Source organism: Arachis hypogaea, chromosome 13, assembly GCF_003086295.3.
Source record: "Arachis hypogaea cultivar Tifrunner chromosome 13, arahy.Tifrunner.gnm2.J5K5, whole genome shotgun sequence".
NCBI classification, from domain to species: domain Eukaryota; kingdom Viridiplantae; phylum Streptophyta; class Magnoliopsida; order Fabales; family Fabaceae; genus Arachis; species Arachis hypogaea.
In genome coordinates, this window is record NC_092048.1 from 144,635,926 (window position 1) to 144,658,227 (window position 22,302).

Here is a 22,302-nt window from a genome sequence, read left to right on the forward strand (position 1 = left end):
TTCTGAGCAATCTGAACATGTTTAATTTTATTATGATGTTGTTGTATATATTAGAGATCATTCTGTTGACTAGATCAAATCAAAATCAGATTCCTAATTCCTTTCTTGAATCTTTTATGTAAATAGAATTAATTATAAATCTTTTCCTTTTTAGGTTTAGCTTAATTTTAGGGATTTTATGATTAGAAATCTTTCCTTTATTTTAGGCTAGTATTTTTCCTTTCTTTCCTATTTTCTAGTTATTTCTATTTCTGTAATTCCTCTATAAAGAGGCTGATTCCCTGTACATTTCATAATACAATACATTCAAACACTTCAACTTGGTATCAGAGCAGGATCTCTGCACTGTGCCTCTGATTTGTAGCTATGGCTGACAGTTCCTCAGTCATTAATCCTGAACAGAAGGAGAACACCACTCATACTCCATCAGATTTAAAATCTGAACAACGGGTACTAGTTAGTGGTGACTCCCATTCAGTTCAGATCACCACATTTCGACTCAATGGGTCAAATTACCTTAGGTGGTCTCAATCAGTTCAGATGTATATCCGTGGAAGAGGGAAGATTGGATATCTCACTGGTGAGCGAAGCCAGCCTAACATCACTGACCCACAATATCATGTGTGGGATACCGAAAATTCCATGGTGATGACATGGCTGGTGAACTCAATGGAGGAGGATATCAGCAGTAACTACATGTACTATACCACAGCCAAAGAATTGTGGGATAGTGTCAAGGAGATGTACTCTGATCTTGGGAATAAATCCCAGATTTATGAACTTACTCTAAAAGCTAGAGAAATTCAACAAGGGAGTGACAATGTCACCAAATATTTCCACACATTGAAGCGAGTGTGGCAGGATCTTGACCACTTCAATAACTACAAGTGGAATTCAGCCGCTGATGCCAAACACCACCAACAAACAGTGGAAGAAGGGAGGATATTCCAGTTTCTTGCAGGCCTTAACGTGGAGCTAGATGAAGTTCGTGGCAGAATTATTGGAAGAACAATCCTACCCTCAATTGGAGAAGTATTTGCTGAAGTTAGAAGAGAAGAAACTCGTAGAGCTGTGATGATGGGAAAATGCAAGACTGAACAGACCTCTTTGGAGTCTAATGCACTTTTAGTGGAACCTGCTGCACTTAAAAGTTCATCAAATCAGAAGCACCCCTCCAATCTTTGGTGTGACCACTGCAATAAACCCCATCACACCCGAGAAACCTGCTGGAAGATTCATGGAAAACCAGCACATCTTAAAGGCAGCAAACCTGGTCCCAAAATACGCTCTACCCCAACTGCTCATGAGGCTGAAAAATCATCATTGAGTAAGGAACAGGTTGAGCAGCTCATAAGGCTGTTAAATTCCAGTTCTGTATCTAGTACTCCTAGTGGTTCTTTGGCTCAAACAGGTAATTTTAGTATTCCTATGTCCCTTAACTGCACCTCAAACTTGAATGCACCATGGATTGTCGATTCAGGTGCATCTGACCATATGACCAGCCTCTCCCCTTTATTTAAAACTTATTCTCCTTGCTTTGAAAATGAAAAAATTAGAGTTGCTGATGGTAGTTTTTCATCTATTGCTGGAAAAGGTACAATTAAACTGTCCAAAAACATTGACCTAAGAAATGTCCTACATGTACCAAAGCTTTCTTGTAATCTTCTCTCTATTAGTAAGATCTGCAAGGATTCCAATTGTGCTGTGACATTCTTTGACACTCATGGTATTTTTCAGGATCGGACTTCGGGAAAGATGATTGGCAGTGCTAAGATGATGGATGGGCTTTATCACTTTGAGGATATTTCGGAGGATAAAATAGCTCAAGGATTTAGTGGTATAAGTTCTATGCCTATAAATGACCAAATAATTCTCTGGCACAATAGACTAGGACACCCTAGTTTTCCATATCTCAAACATTTGTTTCCAAGTTTGTTTAAAAATATTGATTCTTCCTTACTTAAATGTGAAAGTTGTATTCGTTCAAAAAGCCATAGAGCTCCTTATTACTCTCAACCTTATCATGCATCTAAACCTTTCCACTTGATTCATAGTGATGTATGGGGTCCATCAAAAATAACAACTCAATTTGGAAAAAAATGGTTTGTAACTTTTATCGATGACCACACACGACTATGTTGGATCTATCTCATGCATGAAAAATCTGAGGTTTCTAAAATTTTTCAGTATTTTTCAACAATGGTAGAAACACAATTTGACACAAAAATTTCAATATTAAGAAGTGATAATGGCACTGAATACTTTAATAAAAATCTTGGTAAATTTCTTCAAAAGAAAGGTATTCAACATCAATCTACATGCCCCAATACACCCCAACAAAATGGCATTGCTGAAAGGAAGAATAAACACCTTCTTGAAGTAGCACGTGCCATTATGTTTGAGGGTAATGTTCCAAAGTATTTATGGGGAGATGCTGTTCTAACAGCAGCCTATCTCATAAATCGAATGCCCACATGTGTGTTAAATTACTGCACACCGTTTGATACTTTCAAAAAGAATTTTCCAGCATGTAGGTTGCATTCTGACTTACCTTTAAAAGTATTTGGTTGCACTGTGTTTTTACATACACCTTCATATCGAAGTAAACTTGATCCAATTGCAGAAAAATGCATTTTTATTGGTTATTCCCCAAGTCAAAAGGGTTATAAATGTTTCAATCCACACACCAAGAAATTTCATGTAAGTATGGATGTTACTTTTTTGGAACATGAAACCTTTTTTCAAAAGAATTCTCTTCAGGGGGAGAGTCTAAGGGAAGAAAATTTTTTGCATGAACCTTTACCCACTCCTATCTTACATATTGAGGATACAACTTCCACTAATCAAGTAAATTCTGAAACAATTGCAAAACAAGATGTGAAAACCAATTCTAAAATTGTGCCAGAATTAGTTGGAATCCAAACAGGAAAAGAAATACCACAAGAAAAGGAGCTTCGGTGTTATGTTCGGAAATATCTCAAGAAGACTAGAGAACAGCCATCATCTCTGTACCAACCCAATCTGAAAACCCGGAAGACGGCCCAACTATAGTACTTCAGGAACTTCCAGGTAAATCTGAAATTGTCACTTCTAATAATAATTTGCCAATAGCCCTTAGGAAAGAAACCAGAACCTGCACCAAAAAAGTACTCAAAAACAGCACCAACCATCCTATTTCCAATTATGTCTCTTACCAAAATCTCTCTCAAAAACATCGAGCTTTTACTTCTAAAATTACAAATCTGTTTGAGCCTAGGAATATAGAGGAAGCACTAGATGATCCCAACTGGAAATTAGCAGTGATGGAAGAGTGGCATGCACTCAAGAAAAATGAAACTTGGGAGATTGTAGATCTGCCACAGAATACAAAATTGGTTGGCTGCAGGTGGGTTTTTACCATCAAGTGCAATGCTGATGGAAGCATAGAGAGGTAAAGGCTAGGTTAGTAGCTAGGGGATATACACAAACCTATGGAGTAGACTATCGAGAGACTTTTGCTCCAGTTGCCAAACTCAGTTCTGTGCGGATTCTCTTATCTCTTGCTGCGAATTACAATTGGCCTTTACATCAATTGGATATAAAGAATGCTTTCCTGAATGGGGAACTAGAGGAAGAGGTGTTCATGAAACTTTCACCTGGATTTGAAGCTGAACTAGGGAGGAACAAAGTGTGCAAACTAAAGAAATCTATCTATGGATTGAAACAATCCCCAAGAGCTTGGTTTGAACGACTTGGAATGGTGATGAAGGGACTTGGTTATACTCAAAGCCAAGCTGACTATACACTTTTCTATAAGCATTCAGCAGCTAATAAAACTGCCATCTTAATTGTATATGTGGATGACATTATTCTGACAGGTGATGATTTTTGGGAGCTAAAAGACTTGAAGGAGAAGCTTGCCAAAGCATTTGAAATCAAAGACCTTGGTTCATTAAAATACTTCCTTGGAATTGAATTTGCAAGGTCTAAGGAAGGCATTTTTATGAACCAACGAAAGTACATCCTAGATCTTTTAAAAGAGACGGGATTACTTGGTTGTAAAGCTGCTGAAACACCTATAGAGCCCAACTTAAAATTGAAGCCAGCTGAACCAGAAAATGTAATGGATAAAGGGAGATATCAGCGGTTGGTAGGGAGGCTAATCTATTTATCCCATACACGCCCGGATATAGCCTTTGCTGTGAGCATGGTAAGCCAGTTTATGCATTCACCTGGTCAAGAACACATGGATGCTGTCTTTAGAATCCTAAGGTACTTGAAAGGGTCGCCTGGGAAAGGGTTACTCTATAAAAAGCATGGACATCTTCAAGTAGAAGCTTATACAGATGCAGATTGGGCTAGGAATGTCATGGATAGAAGGTCAACATCTGGGTATTGTACTTTTGTTGGCGGAAACCTGGTTAGTTGGAGGAGTAAAAAACAGAGTGTTGTGGCACGAAGTAGTGCAGAAGCTGAGTTTAGAGCAGTGGCTCATGGAATATGTGAAGCACTATGGGTAGAGAAAATCCTACAAGAACTAAAAGTTTCCATTTCTCCACCAATGAGGTTGTATTGTGACAACAAATCTACAATTTCCATTTCTCATAATCCAGTGTTGCATGATAGAACTAAACATGTTGAAGTTGACAAGCATTTTATCAGGGAAAAGATTGAGAGAGGACAAATTTGCATCTCCTATGTTTCAACTACGGAACAATTAGCAGATGTTCTAACTAAAGGATTACCCAAGAAGACTTTTGATAGCATAATAAGCAAGCTGTCAATGAATGATATCTTCAAGCCAGCTTGAGGGGAAGTGTTGACTAGATCAAATCAAAATCAGATTCCTAATTCCTTTCTTGAATCTTTTATGTAAATAGAATTAATTATAAATCTTTTCCTTTTTAGGTTTAGCTTAATTTTAGGGATTTTATGATTAGAAATCTTTCCTTTATTTTAGGCTAGTATTTTTCCTTTCTTTCCTATTTTCTAGTTATTTCTATTTCTGTAATTCCTCTATAAAGAGGCTGATTCCCTGTACATTTCATAATACAATACATTCAAACACTTCAACTTGGTATCAGAGCAGGATCTCTGCACTGTGCCTCTGATTTGTAGCTATGGCTGACAGTTCCTCAGTCATTAATCCTGAACAGAAGGAGAACACCACTCATACTCCATCAGATTTAAAATTTGAGCAACGGGTACTAGTTAGTGGTGACTCCCATTCAGTTCAGATCACCACATTTCGACAAAAGCAAACAAATTTTGACAATGTCATGCTGTAACTTTCTCATTCAATATTTTTACGCTTTCAAATGAATGATACAAGGAAGAGACCAAAATGGACAATGTTTATAATAAAAGAAAGAGCCTTCTGTACTACAAAATTTGTCTCAGCTAAGCTATGTCAGTGTCTATTAGAACAATCTACTGGCCAACCAATTGAGAAGTGAGGTTTAGGAATTCATCCTCACTGCATGGAATTGTAAGTCCACCGGTTGGATGTTCATATCCGAATTCTTCTTCTGCTTGGCTTAATAATTCTTGAAACGAAGGCTGGTTCAAGTAACATACAGGAATCACAAACCGCCTCATCTTATCTCCAACATAGACTGCAAGATAGCCTTTTGGAACATTAGTCCCTTTAGATGCAGAAAGTGATGCCTTTCTAATACCTGGAATGCGGAAAGCCATTGTTCTTGAAGGATTTGTATGAGAGAAATATTTGAGTTCTGATACTTGAGGAGATGCAACTAATTTGTTTTGGTTGAGAACACAAGACAAGTGTATATATAGTTGCCATCCTGAAGAAATAATTCTGATGAAGCTGTAAAATGGGGTCTACAAAGTGAAATGATCATAAGAGATCACATGGTATTGTCTTGGAGGTCTCTTTCAAAGGTTAGGACATAGGAAGTTAAGTGAGAGTACATATCCCACCTTCTGAGGTAATTGCTAGGTAGCTAATATATGGTATCCACTTGAAATAATATAAATATACATAAATTCATAGGTGAAGCATGCTTCTTCAAACATTGTAGTTGTACTAAAGGTACTCCATGAGACATGCTTTAGACATCTCACATGCTTCTTCAAATTGACAATACAACTGATAATGAAATCTGTTGATATGAGGCCAGATGAGAACTAATATGAACCTCAACTCTTCAAGTACACCAGATTATAAACAACATTGCAATCTGTTGGCCTACCCTCTACAAGGTGGACCTTGAATTATGTAGTTTAACAAGCTGATACATATGAAAGTCCGCCAAGACAATACCATGTGACCTCTTACATGCCCTTTTCTCCGAATAGGTCCTATCTGATAGCCTTCCTCCACCAATCATTCTAATATCTGTATATGTTTATAACATATCCTTTTATCTATATATATGTTCATGGTTGCAAGCATTTAGCACCAACACAACTGCACAAGTCATTCACATACTAATTCACCAAAAACTCAAGATTTCATCTTAATCACAAGTGATATCTAAGACTAATATTTCATCAACACATACATACAACAATGGGTTTTCTTTTGCCTGGTATCAGAAGAAAGGCCTCATTTAACTCAAACCAAGCAACTTCCAAAGTTGTGGAAGTCCCAAAAGGCTATTTTACCATGTATGTTGGCGAGAAGATGAAGCGGTTTGTGGTTCCCATTTCTTATTTGAGTCAGCCGTTATTTCAAGAATTACTAAGTCAAGCAGAAGAAGAATTTGGATACGATCATCCAATGGGAGGTCTCACTATTCCGTGCAGTGAAGATGCTTTCTTGAACCTCACATCTCGCTTAAACTGAGTTAGCATAAGTCATGACAAAGGAGACTGACATAGATTAATTGAGAGTGAAACTTTTCCTTTTGTGTAACAAGAATTGAGAGACAATTTTGTATAACAGGTACTATAGTATGTGTTTCTTTGTAGCATAACATCATCTCATTGAGATGGCAAGGATGTAAATATCTAAATTTTTCCTCCCAATTTCAATGAATTTATAGACTTCATCTCGAAAGATTTATAGACTTAAGTGCTTTGCATATGCTCTTCACTTGTGTTATTCTTTTGTTGTGTTTCTGCCACTGTTGTATAAAAAAGTTTGTATTAAGTTTATGGAAAGCTGCAGAATTTGCTTCCAAAAGGTCTTGCTAACACACAGCACACCACCAGTTGGCCTTGGATCTGTAAATAGCTTTATGACATGAAGGAGTGAATTATTAACTGATTTTTAGTTATAAATATACCCAAATTCGTATTATCAAATGTTTTTTTTCTTCCAAAATTATAAGTGAAATTCGAACCCAAAATCTGGTGAAGATGGAGAGACTATGTCATTTGAGTTATAACTCGTTGACGTTCATATTATTAAATGTTGTCCTCATTATTATTATTTTGTGTTGAGTTATGAAATTGAGAGCCATCCATATGAAATTTGCTGCAAATGATCTTATGATGTAATGTTCTATTCCTCAAATGGACATATGATCACTAGTTATGTTCGTTCATCGTCAAAATCCAAATATATATATATATATATAACTTTGAATTAATGCAAACTAAAAGATTGTGTGGTCTTTACCCTTTGAATTGTTAGAAATCAATAAAAAAATAAAATTCATAATTTATATTTCAAAGAGAGCAGGTAGAAAGGGGTCATACCGTGTAGAATAGCACGAGAAAATCAACAGTGAATCTCAAGCCAAACCACCACCCAAGAATAAGCAGCTCCAGAGGACAGAAACCATACATAAAAGGAAACATAAAACATTGAAGAAATCATGAATTAAACCAGTGGATTTTTTAAATGACCACAATAACAAAGCATTCAAAAGGTTCTTCTTGAATTAACATTCAAGAATCATTTTAACAACTATAACTAATCTCCACATAACATGAATATATGAATCGAAAAAAACTGATTTTAATCAACTACTAAACTGATTTTTATGTTAAAAAAAGAAAGCTGAATTTTTGTTTAAAACAAAAAAGAACCAAAAACACCCTAAGATCAGAACGTTCATGGCACCCAGGTAAAAAACCACATCTGTTATTTGAAGAAATCATTTAATTGGCCCTAACAACTTTTTTTCGTGCAAAATGAAATAAGAAATAGTAGTATTGATGGAATAATGATGGTTATCTTATTTTCCATCAAAGAACACTTTTTCCAGCAAAGCTCTCTTAGCATTCATCATTAAGAATAAACTACCTCAAAATCAAAATAAGAAATAGTAGTATTGATATATACAATATTAAACCAGTAGCAAATATTTTAAATCATTTAGTTGTACAATAATTAAAAAAAATGGCACGATTAAACTAAAAACAAAGTTAATCATGGATACCTCAGTCTCAAATTTTCCATTGATTAACTGCACAGCTTTTTTCAGCATTAATATATCCACATCCAGGTAAAACCATATTATCCAGGGTCAAAGAGGTGTTCGTTTGAAAAGTATAATGTAATACTTCTTTAATTTTCTCAAGACTTCTGGTCTCAACTGATAAAAATGAAACAAACTTATCAAAAATTATCCAAGACATCATAAAACTGAAAATTAACCAAAAATTAAAAAAAAACTCGTGAATTTTCAAAACAGACAAAGTGCAACAGAATTTATTCATCAGGTGAAGTAAAATTGAGGAAAGGAGAAGGAAAAACAACCATTTGTACCCATGAACTTTTCGAACGCCGACAAAAGTACCCATTAAAGAAGGAAACTAACGTTGTATCCATCAAAGATGGATGCCGTACGACAAAAGTAGTCAAATCCTAAATTTATGTTGACTTTTTAATAAAATTCCAAAATTACCCTCACCATTATCTTCAACCCCTCCTCTCTTCTTTCCCAAATCTCAAATACCTCCATTGCCTAAAAACCCTCATCTCAATACCTAAAATCCCCAAATTATCATTTTCCTAACCCTAATCTCTATACCCCTTTCAACAAATTTCAACCCTCTCTTTATTCAGCAATTTAACCTTTCTTCTTCTTCTTCTATGGCTTCAATGAACTTGCTGGGTTTCTCTCTCTCACCTCAAGAACAACACACTACTACTACTCATCATCATCAAACTCGTTTTGGGCTATTCAATCCCACTGCACAAGATGATGTAACTGCTGCTGATGATGGAAACTACTTCGATCTTACTCCTTCCACTCATGCCGCTACTACTCTCAACCTCCCTCCTTTTTCCATCTATCAAGAACCCTTCAACAATCATCATCACCTTTCTACTTATCAAGGTTTAATAATTTCTTTTCTCTTTTAATTTCTCTATTATTATTACAAATTACTCTTTTTTTTTTAATTTTCCTTTATCATCATAGATTGAAAGAAGAATAACTACATCAACCAAAACTTGCTATTGGAAACTTCATGCAACATCCACTACCACCATCACCAACAACCCAAGCTCGAAAACTTCCTCGATGGAGGTATTTGAGATTTGGGAAAGAAGAGAGGAGGGGTTGAAGATAATGATGGGGTAATTCTGGAATTTTATTAAAAAGTCAACATAAATTTAGGATTTGGTTACTTTTGTCGTACGGAATCCATCTTTGATGGATATAACATTAGTTTCCTTCTTTAATGGATACTTTTGTCAGCGTTCATAAAGTTCATAGGTACAAATGGTTGTTTTTCCAAAGGAGAAAGAAAAGATGGCACCGAAGGAGGGTGGAGAACCCTAAACCCAGTCACCGGGAGAGAGAGAAATGACGGCGGAGCTGATGGAGTAAACCTCCCCAACGCCTTCGTACACCAACTGTGGGTGGCTCTGGGCTGACGGGATACACGCCTTGTATTCTGTTAATGTCCGAAGGTTTTAAGGGAGCACACAGCATCTTCACACACACATCATTATCCATTTCAGCGTTGCTAGTATATATATGATTATGAAAACTGTGGTAGGTCCTTAGTGAAGTCAGAGTGAGTCAATGGAGTCTCTGAAATCCCCTTTTCTCTTCTCCACTCCACTCCTCCCTCCACCTTCTCTCACAACCACCAACAACAAACCAATTACTCGAATCCGCTCCTCCTCACTGCACAGAGACCCTTGGTCCCTCCCAGACGGGGATCCCGCGAGCCCCAAGCCCCGTTCCCGAAACCCTAAGAACCCTCTCTCCGACGACAACGCCCGCCGCATCATAAAGGCCAAGGCCCGCTACCTCAGCGTCCTCCGCAGGAACCAGGGCCCACAGGCCCAGACGCCCCGCTGGATAAAGCGGTCGCCGGAGCAGATGGTTCAGTACCTTCAGGATGACCGCAACGGACACCTCTACGGGAAGCACGTGGTCGCCGCCATCAAGAAGGTTCGCGCTCTCTCTCAGAGGGTGGATGATGACTACGACATGAGGATGGTCATGGGTTCCTTCGTTGGCAAGCTCACCTTCAGGGAGATGTGCGTCGTCCTCAAGGAACAGAAAGGGTGGCGCCAAGTCAGAGACTTCTTTGCTTGGATGAAATTGCAGGTTCCTCTCTTCTTTATTGGTCATTTTCATGTCAATTATTATATTCAAAATAGCTGAACAAGACTCAGTGGATGTAAATGTGGTTATGCTTGATGTTTTTGCTCCAAAGTATAGAGATTGATACTGTGAATTGATAGTCTGGTGCTTCAACAGCTGAGCTACCATCCGAGTGTGATTGTCTACACTATAGTATTGCGCTTGTATGGGCAAGTTGGAAAGCTTAAGCTAGCTGAAGAGACCTTCTTGGAGATGCTTGATGCAGGTTGTGAACCAGATGAAGTTGCTTGTGGTACCATGCTATGTTCATATGCTAGATGGGGGCGACATAAGGCTATGTTTTCTTTCTATTCAGCTGTAAAGGAAAGGGGTATCATGCTTTCTGTTGCTGTCTACAACTTTATGCTGTCTTCTTTGCAAAAGAAATCACTCCATAGAGAGGTTGTGTTAGTATGGAGGGATATGGTAAGAGAAGGGGTGACACCTAATGATTTTACCTATACTGTAGTCATCACCTCTCTTGTCAAAGAAGGGCTACATGAAGATGCTTTCAAGACTTTTGAGGAGATGAAAAATAATGGATTTGTTCCTGAGGAGGTGACTTATAACATGCTTATTAATTTAAGTGCTAAAAATGGCAACAGGGATGTAGTTCAAAGATTGTATGAGGATATGAGGTTTCAAGGAGTAATTCCTAGTAAATACACTTGTTCATCACTTCTATCGTTATATTACAGATATGAGGACTACCCGAAAGCCCTCTCACTCTTTTCAGAAATGATAAACAACAAAATTCCAGCTGATGAAGTCATCTATGGTTTGCTTATTAGAATTTATGGAAGGCTTGGTTTATATGAGGATGCTCATAAAACATTTGAAGAGATGAAGCATCGAGGTTTGCTTACCAATGAAAAGACATATTTGGCAATGGCACAAGTCTATCTTACTTCGGGGAAGGTAGACAAAGGCTTGGAAGTGATTGAACTCATGAAGTCTAGCAACATATGGTTCTCTCGATTTGCTTATATTGTCCTGCTACAGTGTTATGTGATGAAAGAAGATGTAGTATCCGCTGAAGAAACATTGTTGGCTCTCCGCAAGACTGGACTGCCTGATGCTGGTTCTTGTAATGATATGCTCAATTTGTATGTGGGACTTAATTTGATGGAAAAGGCAAAGGAGTTCATTGTCCAATTAATGGAGGATAAGACAAATTTTGATGAGGATCTTTATAGGACAGTTATGAAGATTTATTGTAAGGGTGGAATGATGCTAGAAGCGGAGCAGTTAACAAATCAGATGTTTAAGAATGACTTATTTAAATATAGTAGTTTCGTCCAGACAATTTATTGGATTCTTTGTCAACATAAAGGGGATGAGCAATCTGATGATAAACTTGTTGCTTCTGGGTCCATTGACAAACATGATGTCACGGCTCTAGGGCTGGTGCTCAATTTATATTTGTCAAATGGCAACTTCAGCAAGATAGGAACGTTACTGAAGCTATTACAGGAATATCCTGGGGGATCAAAAATTGTTAGTCAACTCACCATCAGCTTGGCCAAAGATGGTATGAATACAACTCGTGTCTTATTGTCTCTATGACTCTACCCTGAAAAAAGTCATATCTTATTAAGCAAGTTTCTATTTTTAACTTGGGCATTTTTATCTCATTTTTCAGGAGAATTGAGTAAAGTGGAATCTCTCAACAGACAGTTAACTGAAATTGACAGCAAAATGGAAGAAGCCACCATTGCTTCTTTGATTAGCCATTGTGGCAAACAACATATGCTGAAACAAGCTGAAGACATCTTTGCAGAATATGTGCATTCTCACACACCTAGTAAACTACTTTATAACTCTATGATTGATGTATATGCAAAATGTGGTGAGCAAGAGAAGGCATATTTGCTATACAAGCAAGTAACCAAGGAAGGATGTGATCTTGGTGCTGTTGGAATTAGCATCATTGTAAATGCTTTAACTAATGGAGGTATATCTTGGAACTGAGACTATGAGAAGAGTAAAGTAAACTGGACTACTAGTGTGCAATCCTTATATTTTATTTTACACGTGCAATGCCTTGTCTTGTATATTTCTACCATTATGGTGAATACAATATAACAATAGAAGTATAGAACAATGCATGAGTTCTTGTTTTCGAAAATCTATAACTTATTGGATTCTAAAGAGATGACAATACATCTGTATATGGATCTTTTCTCCCAAATATGTGAATGTTTTATCTTTAGGATTAATTAACTGATTATGTCTTGTCTGTTGTCTCTTATGTTTCTTTGGTTTTTAACTGCATTTTGTTGTTGAATCTCGTAATGTATGTTTTGCATACCCACTGCTTTCCTCTGTTTTTGGACATCCCTTCCGTGCTATAACTCTTTTGAAAAAAGGTAAAGGATAATCTAACCTGTTATTGTATCTAAATCTCAAATGCTATTATACAAGTGTGAACTGATATCATATAAATATAATTGTTTGGAAAATTAATACTTCTGTTAGTTTCTGAAAATCATAAGTTGATAATTTCAGCCTGGAGCATTCTGTATTCCTTGTTGCTTCTATTTCAGCATGCATATAATTAACATTTAGTTGATAATTTTAGCCATGATTTTTTTCTCTCTCTGTCTCTCACCCCCAGGAAAACATCAGGAGGCTGAGAATATCATCTGCACAAGTCTTGAAAATAACTTGGAGCTTGATACTGTGGCTTACAATACCTTTATCAAGGCCATGCTTGAATCAGGTTGATGTCAAGCCTGCATATAAAATATAACATGAAACAGAACCTTTACCAATATTGGTTGTTCGGTTTTGTAGGTAAATTGCATTTGGCATCCAGTATTTTTGAGCGCATGTGTTCCTCTGGTGTTGCTCCATCAATCCAAACATTTAACATGATGATAAGGTCGCCATTTAATAAGGACTTCTTTCACTGATAGTGAGTGCTTATACCTATATTTTTCAGTTTCAATTTTTTAGACTAAATGTTAAACTGCCAATCCAGTGTCTATGGGAGATCCCAAAAGTTGGATAGAGCCGTGGAGATGTTCAGGAAGGCTCCCTCTTTAGGTGTGCCTTTGGATGAGAAAACATACATGAATTTGATTGGCTACTACGGGAAGGCTGGTACTAAGCTATAAACTTAACAAGAATTTGGATCCTCTAAATTTTGAATTGTTACTTTAGAGGATAAAATGTGATCACTCACCCTTGAATGATTTCTCTCTCATATTTTCTCTTGGTCTGACATAGAAAATAAATGGTGAGAGATCACACTTTACACTCTAAAGTAAAATTCAAAATTTAGAGGATCCAAATCCACTTAACAAATATAGAATTCTGATCATTATGGATGCAATACTATATCGAATTATTGATAATTCTTTCATTCTTTAATATTTATGGCACGTGGCTGTTTGATATTTTAAATCTATATGCTGTTTGCTGACTAGTTCATTACTTTATTATGATTGCTATTCTTTACCTCTTTGCTCTCATGACCTAACTATTTATTTCATTTTGTGCAGGTAAGGTACATGAAGCTTCACAGTTGTTCAACAAAATGCAGGAAGAAGGGATAAAACCTGGAAAGGTAAAGATGAAACTAATTTTGAAACTAATTTCTTTTTCTAGGTTCTCAAGGTTCAAGTATATAGTTGGCAATTCCTGTTGGTACTTATATGATTTAAAAGCTTATGCTGTCTGTACTATCGGCTCAATATTTCCCTAGCAATTAACTGCTATCACTTTTTGCTTGCTTATGATGACTTTGCTTAAGAAATTACCCATGTTAAAGAAACAGGAATTAAATAGTAATGTTGCAATCAAATGCAGTGAATATTATGTGTTGTTGTGTGCAGACTTCCAGCATTGGAAAGCAATTATACTTTGTAATCTTGTCACGATGGGTATGAATGTTTTCTCATTCTTTGCCTTTAACTGCAGGTTAGCTACAACATTATGATCAATGTATATGCTAATGCTGGAGCTTGCCATGAAGCAGAGAAGCTTTTCCAGGCCATGCAGAGACAGGGTTGTTCACCTGACTCTTTCACATATCTCTCCCTTGTTCAAGCATATACCCAAAGTCTGAACTACTCTGAAGCTGAGGAGACCATATGTACTATGAAAAGCAAAGGCATTCTACCATCTTGTGCACATTTTAATATTTTGATATCCGCATTCATCAAAGCAGGGATGATCAATGAAGCCAAGAGGGTTTATGAAGAACTTCCAACTTTTGGTTTGATTCCTGATCTCATATGTCACCGGACAATAATGAAAGGTTACATGGAAAATGGATGCGTGGAGGAAGGTATCAGTTTATTTGAAAGTATAAGCACGTCAATAAAAGGAGACACATTCATCATGAGTGCAGCTGTGCATTTTTATGAAGCTGCAGGAATGAAAAAGAAAACTGAAGAACTGTTGTGTATGATGAACAAGATGGGAATCCCATTCTTAAGGAAACTTGAATTTGGATCAAGAGTGAAAGTAAAAACATCATGATGACATATAAATTGATGCATTTGTGTGCTTGAGGAGCAATGTGCTGATGGTGAAGAAAGGTCAGCTATGAGCCTATGACTCGTGACTAATAGCGCATGCATAGAGATCTAATTGGCCGTATTATGCTGATGGTGGAAGCCTGATGATTGCTGCCTATATAGTTGATGGTGGTGATAAAAAGACTCCAGTTCAGGTCAGAGTGCTTCTGGCGATGATGAGGATCAGATCTGGGTTTTGCTGCGGTATATCTAACCAAAATATGTATACTACTTAGCTAGCAGATTTTGAAACAAGGACTGCTCAATTGTCAAAGCAGCTCGAGTCACAGATTGTTTGACTGCAGGACGAGGGTACCTACTGTTTGGTCGCAGATTATGGTGAGGTCGGAATGTGAACGGTACATGATTTTTCTCTCCATGTTGGAAATGTAGGTTTGTTGTAAATGATGTATTCTTGGAATAATAGATGAATTCAACTACAGGAATAAAATTGATTTTTTGTTTCCCATATCTTGTTCCTTTTGCTCCTGCTTAGCGTCAAATTTCGTGGAGGCTATTATGATTGAATTTTAGACCATTTTATTGGTTGGTTTTTCCTGTTCGGACAGTATGTTTAGAAGGACCATACTCTGATGGATATTGATTGCATTGACATAATCAAATGAAATCTCGTCGGTTTTAGAGGAGTGTTCATGCTAACTTGAGAGGGCTTTGTTGCAAGATTGGTGAATGGGTCCGTGTTTCAAAAAATTTATGTATGCAAGATATTACTAGTTGCCAATCTCGTTATTTCACCTCACTTCATGTAGTCAGGGACGTTGAGACACTTGTATATGTATATGTCTGAGTTTTCTCTTCATTAGAAGAAAACTACCGAATGAGGAGTGATGACAGTAATATTTCTTGATTGATAAATTACATATATATTTTTTACTTAAAAAAACTTTCGAACACCATTATTTTACCATTATTTTACAAAATGTTTCGAAATGAATTTACAAATGAACGATAACAAAATTAAAATTTAAAAAGTACTTTCAAATTGTTAATCATAATTACTATTCATTTTCATTTTATTTCTAATTTCTCTTCACGACCAAACCACCAACCGAAGGCCAAAGGAACATAAACTCAGAAATTGTTATATTAGCCAAAACTAAATTGCTTCATTCCTTATTAACTATCAGTGTATAGATAGATGATTTGAGTGACAAGTGACAACCAAGACCATAAGCATTTTTTCACATGAAAATAATACAACCACATGAACAAACTACTTATGACACGACACTTGGATGATAAGAGCAGGCAGAGGCCAACACAGACAGAGCCCTAAGTCTGGATGATAAGAGCAGGCAGAGGCCAACACAGACAGAGCCCTAAGTCTAAGCTTTGCTATCAACAGCCATTGGCACAGGTTCCTGCTTTGCTGAAGCACTTCTAGCTTGTTCCATTTTGTTCATCTTTGCAAATATGCTGCCATAGAACTGTGCATCCTTCTTGTTGTATTCTCTCACTTTATCTTTCAAAATTTTGTACTCAATCTTCACATCCCTGACAACATTCATCCATCCAGAGAAGGTTTGGTTAAATACCGAACAACTGAAACTTAGAAAAATACAAGTCCAAGCTGAAGATTCACACAAGGAAACCATTGTCAAGTCCATTACCTATTGTCTGGTTCAATCTCAAGAGCTTTCTTAATGTCCATTTCAGCCAGATCCAAATCCACAAGTTGAATATATGCTTGTGCCCTCCGGTATAATGCCTTCACATTTCTACTATCCAACTCCAATACCTAACATTATCAAACACCACAAGATCACAGATGTGCAACTATGTAAGAAAGACAAATAATAATAAAAGGGAATTCTATTCTATGAACGTACCTTAGTGCACAACTTCTCTGCTTGTTTGTAGTCCTTGAGCTTCAGCTTACAAGCTGCATTATTGAGATTGCATGTGACCTTTAGCACCTTTGTCTTCTGTTTCTCCTCATCGCTGAAGGAAGAATCATATTCAATGTACTTTATGGCCTGTCACCCATACAACACGGCAGCTATTGTTAATTCAATTTCCTCACATCACAACAAATTTTGCTAGGATTTTTGCAGGGAGTACGATACCTTTTCATATCTCTTTGATGCTCTTTCATATTTGCCAGCCTTGAACAATGCATTCCCTTCTTCCTTCTTCTTTCCAGCTGCCTCTATCTTCTCTGGTGTATTCATATCCCACGATTCCTTTTCCTGCATTCCATTTTTATTAAATTAGTGTTGTTTTTAATATTGTCAGAACCATAAAACATTAGGAACATAAAGAGAATTCTCTCTCACCTTTACAAAGGAAACCAGCTCAACTTCATAGTACACATTGGAGTTGGGAGGAACGGTGGCCAATTCCTGAGTTGACCCAGATGAGCCAAAAGCATACTCAGGATGTATGGTCACCAATGCAACTTCCCCTTTCTTCATGTTCATCACAGCTTTATCAAGTCCATCAATTACTTGCTCCTCGTCAATTTTGAACTCAAATGGCTGCTCATCATCATGACCCTTCTTCACGAAAACAGTCCCATCTTGCAGCTTACCAATAAGTTTCACTGCAACAATGAAAATAACGAATTCAACAACAGCAGCCAATAAAATAGTAAATGGAACAAAGAGAAGCATAATGCTGACCAAAAGCTTTACCTTGAACCACAGCTCCATCATTGGGACGTTCATACCCCTCTCCCTCCTTCAAGGTCTTCTTGAGAACCTTCTTATCCTTGGTTATGTCAGATACCGCCTTCCAAGATATCAACTCAAGATCAATTTGGAGCGAAGCATTCGGAGGTACAGCGCCTTCATCACCTGATGCTGGCCTTCCATTCTCACCAAACGCATCTGCAAAACTATACATGTCAATGAACTTGCACATGATGTACTTATGATTCTATTAACAAATGAATCTAACTCACATTCCGGCTTCACGGTCAAGATGACTTTCTCTCCCTTTTTCATTGTCTTTACAGCCTTGGCCAATGCAGGACAGAAATAACCTGCACAACAAGAAAAAACCACATATTATTACTACATGCAACACGAATCAGAAACCAATTAAAAGCACCACATAAAAGAGTTTTAAGTTGAGCACAAACTCGATGACTGACCTTCTTCCACGGTGAACTCCACCCCATCAGATTTCGAAACAACCATGCCATCTTCAAGCTTAGCCACATATTTAACTGCAGATAACAGAAGAAAGTAACAAAAAAAATTAAGACAACAATGAACAAAAAAGTGCCCAAACAGGTGAATGAATAACATGGATGACAATGTATTGTTATTATGAAACGGTACCAAGCACTTCATCAAGATCCTTAGGATTTTCCCATTTCTCTCCTTCAGTGACAATCTTCTTGAATATCCCTCCATCTTTGCAAATGTCCTTGACGCTCGTCCAAGACAGCAACTCCACATCAAACTGCAGAGTTGCATTGGGAGGAATGGTAGGAGGAGATCCAGATTCACCATAGGCCAATTCTGGGGGAATCGTGAAGACGGCATTCTCACCCTTCTTCATGGTTTTGATTCCCTCATCCCAACCCTTGATCACTTGACCTGTATCAAATAAACAATCAACAAAAACAACTACAGTCAATAAAACAAACAAGTAATGAACACAAAATATAAAATCTAGATTTCCATAAGATCCTACACTAAAGATTAATTAACGACTGCATGTTCAAATTCACGTTACCATGGCCAAGCTTGAACTTGAAAGGTGTACCCCTGTCACGACTCGAATCAAATTTGGTTCCATCGAGCAACGTTCCCGTGTAATGCACTGCAGCAAACCAACACCATTTTTATACGAACCACGCAGAACAAAGAAAAAGAAAAATGATACCATCGCGTAAAAGGAATAGATCGTACCTTCAACTTCGTCTCCTTTTGAAGGTGTTTCCCAGCCTTCACCTTCCTTAACGAGCTTCTTCTTGAGGCCGGTTTTTCCGATCTCCCTTTCGTCCCCAACCTTGAGCGTAGAGTCGACCTCCTCCTCCTCGTTGGGAATCTCCATGTCATCGTCGAAGTTGTTGCCGCCGGCAGCTGGGAACTCGAAATCGTCTTCCATGGCTAATTAAGTGGATGAGAGTGAACGCAGAGTGTGTCAGTGATGATGCGAATTGAATGGTGGTGATGAGGGAGATGGAAAGAATGAGTTATATAGTGAGGAAGAAATACGAAATTAGAGGAAGGAGTGTGTCTAGAGAGTTCCATTCCAAACACCTAAAACTAAAGCTGCCCCCCGGATTGTTCTGGAATCACCTCGTCTCTCCTCAGTTGCCGTTTACAGTTACACATTTCAACCATATATCCTATTTTTGGTTTTATAATATAATAATATAATATAATATATTTTTCTCTTTTTCTATCATCAAGTGGAATTGATCTTTGAACAATTTTTTGTTAATTAATAAATTTAACTTTTTTAGTTTATTGTATTTTAAATAAAACTATTTATAATAAAAAATGGGCTGGTATGAAATTTTAATCTACTTAATATACTAAAACTGGGTTTTCTCCCAGTTAATAAAGGTGACGTGTCACTCTCTCGTGAGTCCGTTTTCCCTCCAAAACGAATAAAATTTTTTATCTATTCTAAATTATTTATTATAATTATATTATTATATTATATTTAATATTTAATGAATAATATATAATTATACTAATTTAAGAACATATCTTCATTATAATTATATCAAATCAATATTTAATGCACTATTAAACTACTTATCAATTATAATGCGTAATTATTGTACATAATAACAAATTGCCTTAATAGTAATTAATTTACATATTTATTTTTGTTTTACTAAGGTCTATAAATAGTGTTTTTCTGTCGTACATACATCTAAATTTGAGAGTCAGCTCATAATTTTATATTTAGTATTTTTTTTACTACTTCATAGAATAAGAATGTATTCTTCATTTTTTATTGAAGTTGATCCTTTTAAGGTACAATTTATAATTTTTTATAATATTTTTCATATACTCATTCTATTATATTATTCTTTTAATAATTTATTAATTGTTGTTACTCTAAGTTGTTCTTATCGTCTAATGTTCCAGTTCAATTGTCTTTTACCACAGTCGTTTACAATGCATCACATCTATAAAATATCTCATCGAGTTGTCTTCACTGATTCGGATTCCAACTACATGGATGTAAGCGTTCAAAGAAGGGGCAATAATCTCTACTTTACCGAATGATTGTTGGATCTACTCACCTATTATGACCAACCTAATAGAATGTGGTTAAAGGAGGATGAGTAAATTATTATAATTTTAATTATTCGATTAAAATTGTAATATCAGCTGTGATATTTTAATTATTAATGCATTATTAAACTACTTATCAATAATTTTAATTATCTAACATTTATAATTTATTTTTATAATTAAAATAATTAAAATTAAGTAGATCGTTATTAAACTACTTATCAATAATTTTAATTATCTAACATTTATAATTTATTCATCCTCCTTTTTTATCAAATTATTATAATTGTTCGGTTGCATAATTTCTCATTAGATTCACCATCCTAAATTGGTCAATTTGGTTCAAATTTCAGATTTTGTTTTTCTTTTTTTTTTAATTGCTCTTATTGCAGCAAGTGTCCTCAGATTTTTATTGTGAGTTGCAAAATAAATGTCCCAAACTCTTAATACTTTTGTCATCCTTTTCGTTGTATTTTTAACTCTGTTGATGTACTATTAATTTTAAATTTGTACGAATTTTAAATGTTGATACTTACGATATTATTTCAGTTGGTTGTCGTTACGGAATGACTTTATACTATACATGACTAAAGACTAGAATAGATTCAATATTGTTTAAGTAATTTTGGTTTTAATATTAATATTTGATTAAATTATAATTAGAGAATTTTAAATTATTGCCTCAATTCATATATTATGATTATTTTTCGTGGATGTACTATTTTTGAATAATTTAATAATTAATAAAATAAAGTGGTGTCAAGTATATTATTTAAGTTTATTTTTATTCTTTATTTCTTTATTGGTATTTTCATTATATTTGACAAAAAAAACTCTACCTAAATATATAGTTTTCGTTGTCCTAAGCACAATTTAGTTGCCAATAAAAATTAATTTTATCTATAAAAAATAATGAAACATGTATCTTTTGATATTATATTAATATAGTAAGTAGACATTATGATATAATAATATCTTTAATTGCATTATAATTGTCTCATAAATAATATATGATTATATTATTTTAGAAAAAGTTTTCATTATAATTATATCAAATCAATATTTAATTATGATAAAATACGTTAATTATAATTATATCATAAAATTATAATAATTACGATAGTTATGTTATATATTTTAATCATTTATATAAGTAAATAAATTAGAAAACAATCAAATCAAATCATGACAGTAAATAAATAATATAGAATATTATTATATATTTAATTGCATTATAATTAGCTCATGAATAATGTATGATTATATTATTTTAGAAAAATATTTTTATTATAATTATATCAAATTAATATTTAATATATTATTTAAATCTAACTTTTATATAAAAATAATATTATATATATTTATATATCACTTTTTTAAACTCATTCTTACAAATATATATTGGTATATAATTAATATAGATAACATATATACTTAATAAATATCTTTATTAAATTAATTATAACGATTAATACAAGATAATCTCATAAGTATAACCTAATTATAGCAAGAATTTTCATAAAAATAATTGACTATTAATTTGAATATAATTGATATAGTTAAATTGATACAACCTATAAGATTGAGAATATGTAGCAATTATAGCAATTATTATATCAATTATAATAATCATTCAAGTGACTTCATATACAGTCATTTTTTAATTATAATTGTCACATAATTACTGTTGAATATTATTTAATTTTAGATGTTTTATAAGTAATATTCATTATCACATGAATTATCATCATTATTCAATAATAATAATAATAATTTCGAATTTATATAATTGATAAAATTCTAATTCTCATTCGTATGTAATAACTTTATTAGTATGTATTCACAATTTTAGTCAATATATAATAATAATAATAATAATAATAATAATAATATATGGACATCAAATTAATTAGTTAATAAATTGAATTTAGCTTATGGAGTTTTATTTTCTACTCAAATTTTTAATCATTAGTGATTTTATTTTTTATATTTACAGTAAATTTTGACTATAAAAAGAAAAAAATTAGTATTGATTGTTTCCTATTTTAT

The 22,302-nt window shown here is 35.0% G+C and overlaps 3 protein-coding genes across 4 annotated transcripts; 2 read left to right on the forward strand and 1 right to left on the reverse strand.

The window, feature by feature from the left end:
* The first annotated feature begins 366 nt into the window (after positions 1-366).
* Positions 367-4,789, forward strand: LOC140177794 (uncharacterized). Its single transcript, XM_072210967.1, has 5 exons — positions 367-1,641; positions 1,738-1,837; positions 2,906-3,008; positions 3,257-3,430; positions 3,517-4,789. The coding sequence occupies exons 1-5, from the start codon at positions 367-369 to the stop codon at positions 4,787-4,789; spliced, it is 2,925 nt and encodes a 974-aa protein (XP_072067068.1).
* Positions 4,790-8,878: 4,089 nt separating this feature from the next.
* Positions 8,879-15,494, forward strand: LOC112792621 (pentatricopeptide repeat-containing protein At5g27270). 2 transcript variants are annotated; one of them, XM_025835933.3, is made up of 9 exons: positions 8,879-9,236; positions 9,321-10,463; positions 10,617-12,030; positions 12,142-12,453; positions 13,117-13,221; positions 13,296-13,383; positions 13,483-13,604; positions 14,006-14,070; positions 14,424-15,494. In XM_025835933.3, the coding sequence occupies exons 2-9, from the start codon at positions 9,930-9,932 to the stop codon at positions 14,985-14,987; spliced, it is 3,204 nt and encodes a 1,067-aa protein (XP_025691718.1). In that variant the 5' UTR covers positions 8,879-9,236; positions 9,321-9,929; the 3' UTR covers positions 14,988-15,494. The 2 variants fall into 2 exon arrangements, with proteins under 2 accessions (XP_025691718.1, XP_025691719.1); XM_025835934.3 differs by lacking the exon at positions 8,879-9,236 and having other exon boundaries at positions 9,589-10,463; positions 10,601-12,030.
* Positions 15,495-16,124: 630 nt separating this feature from the next.
* Positions 16,125-19,346, reverse strand: LOC112792622 (peptidyl-prolyl cis-trans isomerase FKBP62). Its single transcript, XM_025835936.3, has 11 exons — positions 18,907-19,346; positions 18,731-18,817; positions 18,331-18,591; positions 18,141-18,215; positions 17,949-18,029; positions 17,680-17,874; positions 17,323-17,588; positions 17,113-17,235; positions 16,876-17,022; positions 16,657-16,784; positions 16,125-16,540 (listed from the first exon to the last, which is right to left on the reverse strand). The coding sequence occupies exons 1-11, from the start codon at positions 19,103-19,105 to the stop codon at positions 16,372-16,374; spliced, it is 1,731 nt and encodes a 576-aa protein (XP_025691721.1). The 5' UTR covers positions 19,106-19,346; the 3' UTR covers positions 16,125-16,371.
* Between the last annotated feature and the right edge of the window lie 2,956 nt (positions 19,347-22,302).